This window comes from Syngnathus typhle, linkage group LG2, assembly GCF_033458585.1.
Source record: "Syngnathus typhle isolate RoL2023-S1 ecotype Sweden linkage group LG2, RoL_Styp_1.0, whole genome shotgun sequence".
Lineage (NCBI taxonomy): Eukaryota > Metazoa > Chordata > Actinopteri > Syngnathiformes > Syngnathidae > Syngnathus > Syngnathus typhle.
In genome coordinates this window covers 15,505,226-15,520,879 of record NC_083739.1, presented here as the reverse complement: position 1 = coordinate 15,520,879, position 15,654 = coordinate 15,505,226, and the positions used below count along the sequence as shown (strand labels likewise).

Genomic DNA, 15,654 nt, shown 5'->3' with positions numbered 1-15,654 from the left:
CATCCTGGTGGCAGCGGTGACCTTCTTCGTGGTGTCAAGACTAGTCTTTAGGTCTGACGACACTATGACACCAAGGTCCTTCTCACTTGTGGTGTTTTTAAGGAGATATCCTCCAATATGGTACGCCCCGAGTGGATTCTGAGTTCCCATGGAGAGCACTGAACATTTGGCATGGTTTATTGGAAGCAGCCATTTTTCCGTCCAACTTTGGAGCCTATCTAACACGTCTTGGAAACGGTCAGCATCCTCGACGCTAGTAACTTCAGCCCAAAGTTTTAAATCATCCGCGTACAGTAAACACTCAATGTTCAGTTCTTGCGGGAGATCGTTGACATAGAGCTTGAAGAGTTCGGGTCCAAGGACCGATCCTTGTGGCACTCCACTAGACATAAGCACAGGCGCTGAGTATGCGTCGTTGACTTTCACTCGCATATAACGTCCTTCCAGAAAGTCAGCAATCCAGGATAAGATCTTCCCAGTTACACCAACCCTTTGGAGTTTAAGCAGGAGACGCATGTGAGGTACTCTGTCAAAGGCTTTGCTAAAGTCCACGAAAATGACATCAAGGCATTTACCAGCGTCGACGGCAGCTACCCACTTCTCTCTGGCTACTAAGAGATTCGATACACAGGAACGTCCTTTCTGGAAACCATGCTGAGCAGCAGTTAGCACGTCAAGCTCGTTCAGGTGATTTTGTAGAGCCCGCTTTAGTAGTTTTTCCATGACCTTACAAACGATCGAGGTCAGACATATGGGTCTGTAATTTGTCGGATCATGGCGAGCTCCTCCCTTGAATATTGGTTTGACTGTGCCGATTTTCCAGTCGACAGGTAGACGTCCGGTTTCCAAAGAAAGCTGGAGTATGTGTCGGACGGGTTCTGCAATATGCTCGACAATAGTTCTGAGGAAAGCTGGGTGCATCTCATCTGGCCCAGGAGAGGAGTCCGGCCGTAACTCCAGAAGTGCTTTCATAACATTTTCTCGCTCAAATACAAGATGGTGGAAGCCTGAGTCAGGAACAGGAATATGGGAATCCAGGATCTGCGGCTCGACGGTATACACAGAGGCGTATTGTGAGCCGAGTGATTCAGCTTTTTCGGCATCCTGGAGAAGGAGATCCTCAGAACCCGGGGAACGAAGGGTAGGTATGCCGCTTCCTGCCTTGGTCCTTCTCTTCAAATAAGCGAACAGGAGCTTTGGGGAAGTCTTGGATGTCTCCGCCAGACGCAGTTCATATTCGGTTCGTTTTTTCCGCTTCATTTGTGTGCACCGATTTCGAACTATTTTGTAGCGATCATAGTCCACGGGAGATTGAGACAGTTTGAATCGATCCCATAGTTTACGACGACTTTTCAGCAAGAGTCTTAGTTCACCATCAAACCAAGGAGGACCTTTGGTGAAGGTTCGTTTCCGAGAAATTGGCACATGCTCCTCCACAAGAAGTTCAAGTTTGGAACGAAACAGGGTCCAGGCATCTTCGAGTTCGAGATGAGACGGAATACTCCAGTCTGTTTGAGCAGCAGCTTCCTGAAGAGTGGGTTGATTTGTACGCCAATAATTTCGACGAGGTCTACCAGAATCGTTAATTGATGCACAACCGCTCCAGTGAAAGGAAATTGTACAGTGATCACTTCTCCCGATTGGCAGCGAACATTGCAATTTGTCGATGTCAGTTGGGGACGCTGTTAAAACAAGATCCAGGATGTTTGAGGTTTGACCAGGAAACATACGGGTTGGAGACATGACATGCTGGGTCAAATTGCAGTCGAGGATTGTATCAAGCAGTTGGGCATCGAAAGTTCCTTGATCTAGGTTACAGTGGAGGCTGTCCCATTCAATAGCGGGCGCATTAAAGTCACCGACAATCAGACAGTCTCTGCCTCTCCCGTGACATCGAAGTTGATCTAGTAGCTCAAGCTCAGTTCCTTGAGCAGACGGGCTTCTATAGATGACGCCAACTGTAACTGATTTGCACCCATTGTTGACGCGGCACCATAGGGTTTCAATTCCGTTGTCAGCATCGCAGTTGGTTACTATCGAGTGGACACGAAGTTCCGCTTTCCAGTAAAGGATGACACCGCCACCAGTTCGGTGTTCGGGACGATCGGACCGGGTTAGGAGGTAACCTGGAAGCTGGATCTCAGAATCAGCGATCTCTGGGGTTAACCACGTTTCCGTGAAAGCAAGCAGGTCAGGATGTTGTTCCTCTACAAGGAGTTCAATGTCATCTAATTTGTTACGAATGCTTCTAACGTTGGCCGTGATCACCCTTAATCCCAAAGGCGATGTTAATGCTTCGGGATAAAGGTAATCGGTCTCCAGGTCTCTCTGGTCCTCTTCTGAACAACGCGAAAATCCACAATGCGTAGATCAGTTTCACCGGCTGCACGGCGAGTACGAAGTTCAGTGACTGCATCTTTCATTTTGATTCGATCCTCCGGCGATAGGTCACGCAGCACATAGAACTTTTCACCTTTCAGGCGAAAGGTTCTTTTGAGAACGCGGTGGCATTCCGCTTCGTTGTTAAGTACGAGTTTCAGCGGGCGCGTTTTTGAGCAGTCCTCCGATTTGCGTCCAAGCCTGTAAGCTGAGATAACGTGTATCCCTTCTTCACCTTCGTCAAACATGAGTGACACCATACGTTGGAGAAATGTTTGATCGTCAACAATTCTCTCGGCCGAAGATTCTTTCAAAGATTCCGGGGCATTCACAATTATCAAACATCTTTCACGAGGTGGAATAGACGGGTTGGCTCTGCAGTTTTCGGCTGCCTGATGCTTGGAGTTTTCAGTCACCTGTTTTTGTAGCGCTGAGAGTTTGTCTAAGACAGTTTGCATCTGAGAGCTGACATTCGGAGCTTTTGGTTTGTGTTTCTTGTTCCGTACAAGAATAAAATCATCTTCTTCTTCTTCTTCTACTTCTTCTTCTTCTTCTTCTTTGGGCGCGTCGGGATCTGGGCTTGCAGCAACAGCGGCGTAGGTTGCCTTTGGAGCAGGCTGTTTTAGGACTGTGGGTGCTGTCAGGGTGGAGATATCCGGCTCTGAGTTACACTTTGTCAATGGCGTTGTCGTAGAGCAGGATGAGGTAGGAAAGGTGACCCGAACCGGGGAGCAGTCTGCAGAGCGCAAAACTTGAGTTACGGGAGCGTTTTGGGGAGTGAGTGGTGGAAGTCCTGACTTTACGCGCATATCGCTAAATACACACTGACAGTGGTCACAGAGGAAGTTCACAGCCGAGGAGGTTACCATCCGTAGGCATTCATATTCCGCCTTCTCAATACCGCAACAGGCGATGTGAATCCATCCGTCGCACAGACTGCACTGGACGGCCTTCGACTTTGTGGTTACTCCACGAGCACATTTAGCACATTTGGTCTTCATGATTATCTTCGGCGTCGTCGAACTTCGGTTGCAAGTAGAAAATAAAAATATTTCTCTTGGGGGCAGTATAATGCACCAGTGACATGCGGTGAGGCCTTAATGAAGACCAAAAGTTCCATACGTCGTGGAACCCTGATAATACAAGAATCAACCTTTTATTTTGGTTTTATTCATTTCATTTACATCTCTGAAATGCAATTACACCAGAGCAATGGAAATTAAAACATCTTTAAAAAATCAGGTTCATTGATGAATAATCAGACAAATTTATCACTCAAATAAATCATAAATCAAGATAATCATAGTTGCAGCCTACATCTACAACATGACAACTTTTTTTTTGTGTGTGGATAGAAGATTTTTCTGGTTGGCTCATATGTGTCTTGTGTATTGCCAGGCCGAAGACATTTTGCTGCCCAATGAAAATGTTGCATTTACGGAGGGGGAGGATGTGGTTGACGACAATTGACCCCCCCACAGACACACCCACACACACAGGTGGATGCTCCTCATTTGCTTTGCCCTGATCTACCAATATGTAAGCAGAGGTGAAGAATAGCCATACCCAGACACATTTACAGAAATAGGCACACTAAAGATCAGTAAAACATTAACTTTACAGTTAATGCATGGAACAGGCACTCCAGAGACCCAAATTATTGTCTGATATACAATAAATGTTTACTTTTGTTAACAAGTCTACTTTGACAGATAGTGGTGATGTTAAACTGCTTTTTAAAACCACAGCCTGTACAATAAAAAGTAAATTACAGACTGTGACAGTTTGATGCTGAAACGAATGTTTTTTTATTCATTCATTCATTCATTGGATATTTCCTCTAAAATAGATGCTTCGCCATAGCAACTGATGATTCTGAGTTCGTATGAATACCGACATTGTATTTTTTATGGGTGGTTTTATCAAAAGGTAGCTCGCTACATGTCAGTGTTATGCACATGATAAGGAGACAAAAATGCTTATAACAAAGTCACTTTGTAGTTGCCGGTTGAGAATGACAAAGCCGGATGAATTTAGGGAGTCACAAGTGTTTCCATAATCCTCCTTAACATTACATTCCTCCCATTTTTATCCAACAAATCGCCGCCTTGTCGTTGCATGCGTGACCCATTGTTCCATTAACATACAAGCAATTTTTTTTGGGGGGGTTATATTATTTCTCTTGATATGTTTCTAGTTTTCCATCATTTGAAAGGTTTTGCAGCTCTATCGGCAGATATGCATTATCATTGCACCCCAATTTGCACACAATGTGTAATAATTAGCTCCTAAAATGTGTCAGGAGATTTGAGATTTAGGGGAGCACTTGGGTGGCATTTTAAAAGCATGTGAGTTCTTGAATTTATAATACCCCTAATTCAAGATATTTGTTGAATTTGGTAGCAGGTTTCCTCCAAAGCCACTCTTAGCTTGTATTAACACATAAATATGAGAATACTCTCAAAAGATGGAGGTCAGTTTGTAAGACTCAGGTTGGTCTCCTCTGGTTCATCTTCCACATGGTAGTCCTGCAATACTGACTGACGGCATCTGCTACCTTCAAACCTCCTTTGGCATCATACTGCTCAGTTTTTAGGTTTTCATGTTTGTTATTGTGCTTGAGGTTTGCTGAGACGTAAGCTACCTCTGCACTGCATGATTAGTCTATTATCCTGCTCTCTTGTGTGTCTTGATAAGATAACCGATTAGTAATAAAGGAAAGTTGATTTAATTTGCCTCGTGCCATGTTTCAAATTGCAGGATCGGAGATTCAACAGGCTAGAGTGGTCGATGAGTTCAAACATGAAGACGACCTCAATCTTTGCACACGTGATCGACATGCATGTGCATATTCCCTAAGTGTTCCAAAACTGTACGTTCATACTGGATGAGCGTTAATGATTGATTGATTGATTGAATATTTATTGATCCCCAGGGGTGGGGAAATTCAGGCCCCAGCAGTATCCATACCACAGAGTGGGTATACAAAAGACACACAGATGGCATGAGCGCAACTCAATAGGCTCTCATAAGGCTGCCACACAACGGCGCCACAAAGAAAGTCAGAAAGTGCACAAGATAAAAGCCATCAAAGCAAATCAAAGCTAAAAGACAAAGGAAAAAAAGTAACAGCGCCGAATGCTTGATGTAATTCATATCAGGCTAGGTGCCCCCCTGACCAAGTTTGTGCGTGTGTGTCTGCAGGCCGGGCCTTCTTTGTCTGCTGACACACGTGGGGCTCACTGAGTGAGTTTATAAAGCCTCTTTGCGGTTGCCGGCTGCTCACTAAAGGGATACTTGACGAGGAGCAAGATGATGAAGACGTCTGCTGTGCTGCTGGTGCTGCTGGTAGTTGCCTCACGCTCTGTGGCCAGTAAGTAAAGAAGATGCTTTTAAAAAATAATAATAATAATAAAGTTATTGTTAATATGAAATAATAAGATAAGGCTAATGGAAGTATATATAGAATATATTTCTAGTGTGTCATAGCTGTATATATTGCATTTATAGACGTGATCAAAAACGAAAAAATGGCAATATCGGGTTGAAGAAAAGTTTTCGGTGGTATCAAACAGGTTTAAAAAAATGTCTTCGAACAAAAGTTATATGTGGATGACATTTACGTATGTTTGCCGCTTTAAAATAAAATTCCATTTTTTTTATTTGTTGTAATCCATATTCTAACCTGTGACTTTTTAATCTGCATTAAACTTTCAAACACCTGAGTGTCACATGAGAAGGATTGAAGAAAGCAAGGCTACATTCAGGCATTTTTATGTATTATATAAAAAAATAACAAATACACCTTGATACTGGGTGCCATTGGACAAAAATTGTGTTAGACAATTTAATAATTAATAAATGAAATACAGTGGAAACACTCTCGTAGGTCAAACAATTTTAGTTGAGACAACGATTTTTCAAAATCTTCTTCAATTTTATTTATAGAGCACTTTTGGAGTTTTTTTCCCTTCAGGAAATAAATACTGGAGACATTCATTGTTCTAATAAAACCTAATAAAATATTTTATGTACCATTTTAACATTGTTATCTGTCAAACAATTGTAAGTTAGCAAGTGAAGTCTTAAATGTTGTTTCTTAGTACTCTTGTGACAATCTTCTCTTTGCATTCCTTCTTGTTGGCACCATCAAAAGCTTTCACGACTCGTCCCCGGTTGCTTTATTATGTCTGTGTTACCATGGTTTCTGTTCGCGTCACCACTCCCCTCCTGTGTTACCTCAATCATTGTAATCACAGTCACCTTCCTCTTGTTACCTGTCTTGTATTTAAGTCCTGTCTGCCTGTCACTCCCTGTCGGATCGTTGATGTCTTCACGTTTGATGTCGTTCTTGGTTCTTGTTTCTTTTGGTTCCCGTGTTTGCCAGTCTGTCGGTCGGTCCGTTAAGTTATGTCAGTTTGCCGGTTCTGTTAGTTTGTTCCCCTTATCCTCTCTTCCAAGTTCCAACTACCTTTTCCCTTCAATAAACCCTGGTCCAAGCTGTATTTGGTTGCCCTGCTCCATTCCGATCCGTGACAAAAGCCAAAGAAAAAGCTAAATACATGCTTTGAATTGAAAAATAACATTATTTCCTTCTCTTTTTATAATATTTATCCTAGAGTCCAAAAATCGCTTCATTCGCTATCCATCCTGGAACACCAAGCTTTACCCAATATGGAAAGTTGGAGACCCCCGTTACGCAGACTCTTGGAAAGGTTTGTATCTCAACACATGGGTATTCATTTCAAACATCACATTTGGCTGTGTAAAACGTACTTTGGAAATATTTGTTACGACACATGCCCTTTTATTGGCTGAGTTTTGCCCAAAGTCGGCTCAAGCTCACGTGCGTTTCTAATGAGTGGAAAGAAAATGGATGGTTGGATGTTAAGACACTTCATGTTTTCTGTGTGTTCTACGCACAGGTGGAAAGGTAACATTCAATGTCGCCAACGACTCCCCAACTCTGACCGGAGCCAAAGTGACCTTCACCATTGACTTGGAATTCCCCCACAACCAAAAAGTACAAGCCGATGGAGACGTGGTTTGGGCACAAGACTGCGTTGTAAACGGTAACACATATGTATGCATACACACAAAACGGTACTCAATACACTACAACAACATAGGCTGGCACCGGAATGTTAAATTGGTCTATTTGGTCTATTACAAACAAATAGGACTTGAACCACCACCAAACTCCTCCCAAAACCTTTTTAGCACAACAAACCACACACAAGTGGCTGACTTGAAACCGGAAGTCCTTTACAATGTGACTGCTGAGAGATGATATTCTTAAAGCAGAAGTCAACCTCAAAGTTTTCTTTGAAATAATGTTTTGTGTGGCCCAGCTCTTCGAAACAGTGTTCTGATTAATTTTTTGTGTGTGAAATATGAATTTAACAGGCAAAATCCACTTGGTTTTATCCATTACAAGGGGCAGCCATTTTGCCACTTGCTGTCGACTGAAAATGACATCAGTTGCCAGGTCTCAGGTCACAATAAATCACGACTTAGCAGTTTTCTGAATCTGAGCTGTGATTGGTTGTGGCAACTGTTATTTTTAGTCAACGGTAAGTGGCAAAATGGTCGCCCCCTCCGATTGATTAAAAACGGGTGAATTTTGCACAAACGCAATATTAATCAAAATGCTATGTTTAGACCAGTGGGGGCACCGACAACATATTATTGTCAAGAAAGTATTGCGATTGACATCCACTTTAATGATTTGTGTCGCATTCTCTTTCAGGAACCAAATTTCTGGCATCCGAAACCATTTTTCCAACTCCGAAAACAGACTGGGAAGCAGTTTTTCCCGATGGGTCACCAATCAAGAAGGACACAAAGCCCAACTATGTGTTTGTCTGGAAGACCTGGGGTAACTGAAGCCCTCTTTTTACAATGTATTTCACATACAGCAGTCATTTAAGGAATCAGGGATGTATTTGAAAAGTTATTTAATCAAGTTATGCTCATTTTGATCATTATTTGTCCTGAGCAGGTCAGTACTGGCAGGTGGCAGACGGTCCCTCATCCACCCTTACTATCGACACAACTGACATTCCACTGGGCTCCTACACCATGGACATCGTCATCTATCACTACCGGAGCAAAGAGAAGTTCATTCCTCTGGGTTATGCCTCCACACAGTTTTCCATCACAGGTAGGAAACATGAACAGGCTAATTACTTTTGGCTGCTCCTCGTAGGCCTACATTAATTGAAATGAATACAAAAACCTTGAACCATCAAAACATGTGGCTACCTCCTTTCAATGCTAATTGATGACCCAAAAACTGGTCACCAATCCCCTTAAAGTTGCCATCACAGTTTTGACGTTTCTTCTCTGCCTTACAGATCTGATTGTGTGAATGTATGTTCATTTTAAGATCATCTCCAGCCAACAAGATCAATATGTTGATCAACAAGTTTTTCTCTGTGCAGATCAAATCCCATTTGCCGTCTCCCTGAACCAAGTGGACGACATCCTGTCTGGGGACATGAGTTTCGTCCTGAACAGGGCCATTGCCTTCAGCGTCAGCCTGCACGATCCCAGCCAATTCCTGAGCGACGCCGATATCACCTTCAACTGGGACTTTGGGGACACCAGCGGGGCTCTCATTTCCAGAGAGCTGACCGTCACGCATACCTACGTGAGCGCCGGCTCCTTCAAGCCCCGCGTGGTGGTCCAGGCGGTGATTCCAGACAAGGCTTGCATCCCTCCTGTGGATACCACAACCAAGGCCCCCGCGCCACCCAGTGATCAGGAAACCTCAGGTATGCCATCTTGTGTTCATGATGACATGTGCCTATGCATGCAGATGTCATTTAACACGTGTCTCGTGGCAGCTGCCGTAGTCCCCCCTCTGGGTTCCAGTAAAGTAATCGGTTTGAGGACCAACGCAATTCATTCAGACACGGAGGAGGAAACGAGTGAAGACGAGACCTCCACCGCTCAACCCGCCCAAGAAGGGGCTCCAGCCGCTAGAACTCCTTCCCCCACCAACGAGGCACACGCTGACCCTGCCACTAACACTTTAAGCGAGGAGGCGGGCAATGATGTAGAGATGGAAGGTAAAGATGCCTGCAGTGACTCCTTTTTTTGATGCACTCATGTATGTAATTCCTGACGGTCGTTTTTTCCTCAGCAGCTTTAAAGCGACCATTGTCACTGACAGGCCAATCTGCGGTTGTTTTCGTCGTCAAAAGGGAAACAAAGGACAAACCCACCGAGGATGACTGTGTGACATATCGATATGGCTCCTTCTGCGCTGACATTCAAGTGGTTGGTGGGTTCCTTGTCGTTACTTGCCCCTGATCAAACTTTTCCTAGGTGAATATCAGTGTCAGCAAACATTTTCTCTGGTTTTCAGAGGCCGTCCACAAAGTCGAAATTGTACAAATGGACAACAGCATGACAGCAAGACCAGGAATGAAGAACAATGCTATTGATCTCACTGTAACCTGCCAGGGAAGGTGAATGCACCCCCTAGATTAGAACATCTATACATTATTTCCAGTAGAACCTAATCAATCTCTTTCAGAAAGCAGGTTGCCCTTTGATTTTTTTTCTTCACCACTGTGTTATGCCTGTAAAACATAAAACATGCATGCATGTGATCTTTGGCTTTGAATGTATTACTGAGGCGTCTCTCCCGCTCACTCAGCTTCCCCAAACAGGTGTGCAGCATGATTCTGGATGCAGAGTGCTTGAAGCCCATTCACAGCACCTGCAACATGGTGGAGCCCTCCAAAGAGTGCCAGATGGTATTGCATCATTTCTTCAACAGCTCCGGCATCTACTGCATCAACGTGTCCATGGCCAACGACGTCAGCCTGGCCGCCACCAGTGCAAAAGTTAACATTGACATGGGTAAGTATGGTTAGTATGGATGAATGCGCTTGCTCACTTTCTTGTCTGCTTACTGACACACCCCATTTTTGTTTCAGGCTCGGAGCTGTCCTCCTCCAGCATTATCATCACCGTGCTGGGTGCCACGCTCCTCGTTTTGTCTTTAGGAGGAGTGGCATTTTCTTACAAGTAAGTCATGTTTCTGTCAGTATGCATATTTGCATATTTATGCACTACATACTGAAGAGTAGGCTATACATATTGTTTTGAGGGAGACCTGCCTCCAGACCAGACACATTTTAATGCATCACCAGCCAAACAACGAAAATAAAAACGTTTACTATCTTGCTTTGATATCATATGCAATCTCTGCAAGAAAAAAAAAAAATCATACCCATGACGAGTCGTTTAATGTCATCCCTATGCCTCTAGGGGGCGTATTTGCTGAATATTTGGGGACCAACATGACACTGTGATGTAACAACTTGTAAAGCCCTCCTCTTTTATTCCTTTGGATTTATTCATTGGCAGTTTTAACTTGATAAAGGGATCACTTCAATAGCCCAAGGTTTTGCAGTACTTAAGATGCGACCATCACTCAACAGGCGGCTGAAGTCCTACCACCATCTGAAAGAAGACATCAGGGGAGGCGAGGACCCTCAGTCTGGCTGGTATCTCAGTGGTTCCACAACATCAATGCTGTGGAAGATGTTCAACAGGCGGGGGGGAGTGGTCGATCAGCATCCCCTGCTGCAGGACAGACTAGTGTGAACAAGGCCCCAGAGGGCATCTCCATGTCACAGCTTCTCCTCACTGCTCCCTTTTTGTACTTTTTTTTTTTTTTTTAAAGATACCCTTTTTTTAAGATTGAACACATGTATCAGTTTCTTGTGAATCAAATACATTGTTTAATTACACCAGATTAATGTCCTCAAAATTTTGGTAATCAAAACAATGAATCATCACTAAATTTGTGTTTTCCATTAAACTTTGCTTGGAGCATATTTGTCCTTCCTGTATTAACAATTGCATTGAATTACTCAAGCCCAGTTGTTGCTCAAACTTAGTTTATTCTAAATTCCAACATTTTGTCAGCTAGGTCTTATAAGCCCAAGATAAAATCTTGATGGAAACAAGACAAATTGACTTGCCACATGACTTTATTTGGAGCCAGGAAGAACATTTGGAATAACTTTTAACAACCAATCTGGCAACTGACCGATTGACACTTGTCTGGAATGCCTTCAAGAAGACACAACAATTAAATTCCCTAGTTTCTTGTGCCTTTTAATATTCTTCTCCTTCCTCCTCCCCTTCACCCTCAATGGAGTCGACTCCGACCTCCTCGTAATCCTTTTCCAGAGCTGCCATGTCTTCTCGGGCCTCCGAGAACTCGCCCTCTTCCATGCCCTCGCCAACGTACCAGTGCACAAAGGCGCGCTTGGCGTACATCAGATCAAACTTGTGGTCAAGGCGGGCCCAGGCCTCAGCGATGGCGGTGGTATTGCTCAACATACACACGGCCCTCTGGACCTTGGCCAAGTCACCACCGGGAACTACGGTGGGAGGTTGGTAGTTGATGCCCACCTTAAAACCAGTGGGGCACCAGTCCACAAACTGGATGGTGCGCTTGGTTTTGATGGTGGCAATGGCAGCGTTGACATCTTTGGGAACCACATCGCCACGGAAGAGCAAGCAGCAGGCCATGTACTTGCCGTGACGAGGGTCACATTTGACCATCTGGTTGGCGGGCTCAAAGCAGGCGTTGGTGATTTCCGCCACAGAGAGCTGCTCATGGTACGCCTTCTCAGCGGAGATGACGGGGGCGTAGGTGGCCAGGGGGAAGTGGATACGGGGGTAGGGCACCAAGTTGGTCTGGAACTCTGTCAGATCAACATTGAGGGCGCCATCAAAACGAAGGGAGGCCGTGATGGAGGACACAATCTGACTGATCAATCGGTTCAGGTTGGTGTAAGTGGGACGCTCGATGTCGAGGTTCCTGCGGCAGATGTCGTAGATGGCCTCATTGTCAACCATGAAAGCGCAGTCGGAGTGCTCAAGGGTGGTGTGAGTGGTTAGGATGGAGTTGTAGGGCTCCACCACGGCGGTGGACACCTGGGGAGCTGGGTAGATAGAGAACTCCAGCTTGGACTTCTTGCCATAGTCTACGGAGAGACGCTCCATCAGCAGGGAGGTGAAACCTGAGCCGGTGCCACCTCCGAAGCTGTGGAACACCAAGAAGCCCTGCAGGCCAGTGCACTGGTCGGCCTGACGACACAAAGACGAGGACAAGACATTAGCATTGTGGCTTCCTGCCTCCGTCCAAAATCATGTTGAGTGCTACGCACCAGTTTGCGAATCCTGTCCAGCACCAGGTCAATGATCTCCTTGCCTATTGTGTAGTGTCCGCGGGCGTAGTTGTTGGCGGCATCCTCCTTGCCTGTGATCAGCTGCTCAGGGTGGAAAAGCTGGCGGTAGGTTCCAGTGCGTACCTCATCTTAGAAAAAACACCATAAAAATGACTTTTCACATCATATCACGCATCAAAGAAACTGTTTTGTAGAGCAAAAGCTTTACCAATGACAGTGGGCTCCAGGTCCACAAAGACAGCTCTGGGGACATGTTTTCCAGCTCCAGTCTCGCTGAAGAAGGTGTTGAAGGAATCATCTCCACCTCCCAGTGTCTTGTCGCTTGGCATCTGTCCATCTGGCTGGATGCCGTGCTCCAGGCAATATAGTTCCCAGCATGCATTGCCGATCTGGACGCCGGCCTGACCAACGTGGATGGAGATACACTCGCGCTGTGTAGAGAAAAAAATATTCAAGTTCATTAAGATTTCTAACTTACTACTTAGTGTCACTGCTGTGTCTAAAAATGAAAGCAAACGTCGTGTTGAATTATTGTTGGGCGCCCCCATCGTTTGCTGCAAGAATTGCAGCAGTAGACACCACCCTGCTGCATGACAACCCACAGCACCCAGAAACGCAGAAGAACCCCCCCCCCCCACACACACACACACACACTCTCTCCGCAATGCACGCAAGAATAAAACACTCTTTTGTTGTGTGCTGTCTTTTTTTACGCCTTCTCTTCTCTTGTGTTTCCTGCATCACTCTCTTTTGGCAAGGAAATGCAAATAATACGCGCATGCGCGTCCTGCCTCTAGTTCTGGAATATTCCACTTGCTCTCAACCGAGGATGCAGAATCACGGCTTTGTACGGGTAAAAAGAGGCCAAAATCCACACAATGCTCAGTTTATTCGAATGAAGCACCGGCGCGGTATTCGGCGCAGGTATTGTACTTAACCATGCTTAAAATCTATTCAATTGTAAATTATTAAAAACGTACTTATAAATTACTAATGACCTGCCACAAAAGAGCCTTTCTCCATCTCTCCCCAGCCGAGCCCCTCCCTACAAACTGACGTCCTTTGCAAGGTGCCACGTTTATTTGTATTTTGTTTTTTGTAATAATCCCAAATTTCGAACAGAAATCTAAGAATAAAAATTCATTTCTAGATGGAATTGTCTGATATAACTGTATTTGGCATATTGCGAGTTTCTCTCTCCTCAGTACCACTAGTCATTGTTCGCATCACGCAGACACAAAGCATCGCAACCTGCTACAGTCGCTGTACAAATCCAATTGATAATATTTGGTGACTTCATTAAAATAATGAATTGTGACCATTACATTCAGTCCTAATGTGCAAAAAAGACAGCATTGCAGAACCAAAGCCGTGCTGGAAAGAACCGACTTCGACCATCTCCTTTTTATACCTGCTAAGAATCCTCTCCCTAAAAACAAAAGAGAAAACATTATGCACAAGGATGATAGCCGAACTCACCATGTTTTCGTCTCGGGTTTAAGGCAGGAAAGAGGACGAAGAAAAATATTTTTGGGGTGGGTATTTCTAAGAGGTTTGCGTTGCGTGTTGTACCCAACGGGGTCGATGCAACAACTGCTGAATGGGAGGGCGGTGCTTGCACATATATACGCGCACGGCAGCACTGGGCAGAGCGAAAAGCGCACTCTACTGCCCCCTTGTAGGTAACATTAATACATCTTTTCTTAAACAAATTTCCCCGGTGTGCAATGCAATGCTTATCTAATCTGCTGTGCTTAAAATGAGCTATCATAATCTGATTTTGGCTATTTTCATTCTCGTGTGCGATCATGCTTCATTATTCTTAACTAGGACGTGATTACCGTTTGTCATCTAGCTACTAGATTCTAGCAGACGCAGGACGAAGCCTTCCTTCCATGCGTCCAATTCTTTAGGCGTGGCATTTGGCAATCAATAGAGGATTGCGTGTATGTGCTCTACCTATGCTCTATTACTTTCTAACAATATACCTACCTATCTATAGATCTTTCTTCTGTCTCAATGGGGTAAATTATCACAATAAGTCTTATAATAACGATTATTATTGTGCTCCTGTTTCATTCTAAGGCAGGAATTACATGGGAAATGGTTCTAATCAAATTTTAGAGACAGCAAACTTAATCCGAAACTAAGACCTTTGCAAGAATGCAGTACTGCAAATAGCCTTATTTGCAGCTACCATGGTTGCATAGGATGTCCATGATGGCCGCCCACCTTCCTCATCTCCCTCTTTTTTTATTTTTTCCTCATCTCCCTCTTTTGTGTCCTCATTTTCTGCAGTGATGTCATCCAGTGGGCCGATCACATGACCACTGCGTCACTTAGCTGCTCTCTCTGTGGTATGGGGCGTTTCCTCACTTTCTAACCTCTGTGCGAACTGAAAATGACTGCTGTGGATTGTTGTGATGTACAAAGCAGCGACATTTGGCATTGCGTTTAGTTTCTCAGCTCGTGTCTTCTTCTTTTCCCAGGAAAAGGCCGAGCGCTTATGCAAGGAACGGTAGTAAGATGAATGGATAAATGATGGATAGATGAATAGATGGGTGAGAGAGAGAGACAGACAGACAGACAGACAGACAGACCAGTAGACAGGAAGTGAACACTAGAACATTCTCTCCTCCTCCTCCTCCTCCTCCTCCTCCTCCTCCTCCTCCTCCTCCTCCTCCACCTCCTCCTCTATGTCAGCAGCTGTGGCAAAGTGAGCAGCTGCACTCCGAGACTAGAATGCTAAAAAGATGGGAGTGGTCCTTTCCTGGCACCAAAGCGACTGCGCTGAATTGAGCAAAGAGAACATGACCCTATTCCTTGGGCGGCACTTTTTCCATTAAGCACAGCACAACTATATTAAACAACAATAGATCACATTTTCGCCTTGCAGTAGAAAAATGGGATGATTTTTGTGTTGTACTGATTTCCACAATGTAAACAAGGAAAACAGAATATTGTGACACATTGTTAGTTCTGAATATGGGTCAGTCTTCAATTTATTTGGTTTTGGCATTTTCCATAGCAATGATGCAAATTATAGTACTTACAA

The 15,654-nt window shown here is 44.5% G+C and overlaps 3 protein-coding genes across 3 annotated transcripts; 1 reads left to right on the top strand and 2 right to left on the bottom strand.

Moving 5' to 3' along the window:
- Positions 1-161: 161 nt before the first annotated feature.
- On the bottom strand, positions 162-2,356 carry LOC133150090 (uncharacterized). The gene is made up of 2 exons (XM_061272388.1): positions 576-2,356; positions 162-490 (listed from the first exon to the last, which is right to left on the bottom strand). The coding sequence occupies exons 1-2, from the start codon at positions 1,741-1,743 to the stop codon at positions 480-482; spliced, it is 1,179 nt and encodes a 392-aa protein (XP_061128372.1). The 5' UTR covers positions 1,744-2,356; the 3' UTR covers positions 162-479.
- Positions 2,357-3,801: 1,445 nt separating this feature from the next.
- pmelb (premelanosome protein b) lies at positions 3,802-11,192 on the top strand. Its single transcript, XM_061265763.1, has 13 exons — positions 3,802-3,878; positions 5,584-5,752; positions 6,999-7,094; positions 7,305-7,451; positions 8,129-8,257; positions 8,381-8,542; positions 8,823-9,155; positions 9,228-9,452; positions 9,557-9,667; positions 9,752-9,854; positions 10,046-10,251; positions 10,329-10,419; positions 10,836-11,192. Exons 2-13 carry the CDS (start codon positions 5,692-5,694, stop codon positions 10,999-11,001), a joined length of 1,830 nt encoding a protein of 609 aa, XP_061121747.1. The 5' UTR covers positions 3,802-3,878; positions 5,584-5,691; the 3' UTR covers positions 11,002-11,192.
- Positions 11,193-11,372: 180 nt separating this feature from the next.
- LOC133143691 (tubulin alpha-1B chain) lies at positions 11,373-14,221 on the bottom strand. Its single transcript, XM_061265784.1, has 4 exons — positions 14,079-14,221; positions 12,808-13,030; positions 12,579-12,727; positions 11,373-12,498 (listed from the first exon to the last, which is right to left on the bottom strand). Exons 1-4 carry the CDS (start codon positions 14,079-14,081, stop codon positions 11,518-11,520), a joined length of 1,356 nt encoding a protein of 451 aa, XP_061121768.1. The 5' UTR covers positions 14,082-14,221; the 3' UTR covers positions 11,373-11,517.
- Positions 14,222-15,654: the final 1,433 nt, after the last annotated feature.

Excerpts from the sequence above, each read along its gene's own strand:
- LOC133150090 (XM_061272388.1), bottom strand. The coding sequence starts at position 1,743 with ATGTCTCCAACCCGTATGTTTCCTGGTCAAACCTCAAACATCCTGGAT.
- pmelb (XM_061265763.1), top strand. The coding sequence starts at position 5,692 with ATGATGAAGACGTCTGCTGTGCTGCTGGTGCTGCTGGTAGTTGCCTCA. Across the intron at positions 9,156-9,227 it reads CAGTGATCAGGAAACCTCAG|CTGCCGTAGTCCCCCCTCTG; the intron begins GTATGCCATCTT and ends GTCTCGTGGCAG. Across the intron at positions 10,252-10,328 it reads AAAAGTTAACATTGACATGG|GCTCGGAGCTGTCCTCCTCC; the intron begins GTAAGTATGGTT and ends TTTTTGTTTCAG.
- LOC133143691 (XM_061265784.1), bottom strand. Across the intron at positions 12,728-12,807 it reads CCTGGAGCCCACTGTCATTG|ATGAGGTACGCACTGGAACC; the intron begins GTAAAGCTTTTG and ends GTTTTTTCTAAG. Across the intron at positions 12,499-12,578 it reads TGGACAGGATTCGCAAACTG|GCCGACCAGTGCACTGGCCT; the intron begins GTGCGTAGCACT and ends TTGTGTCGTCAG.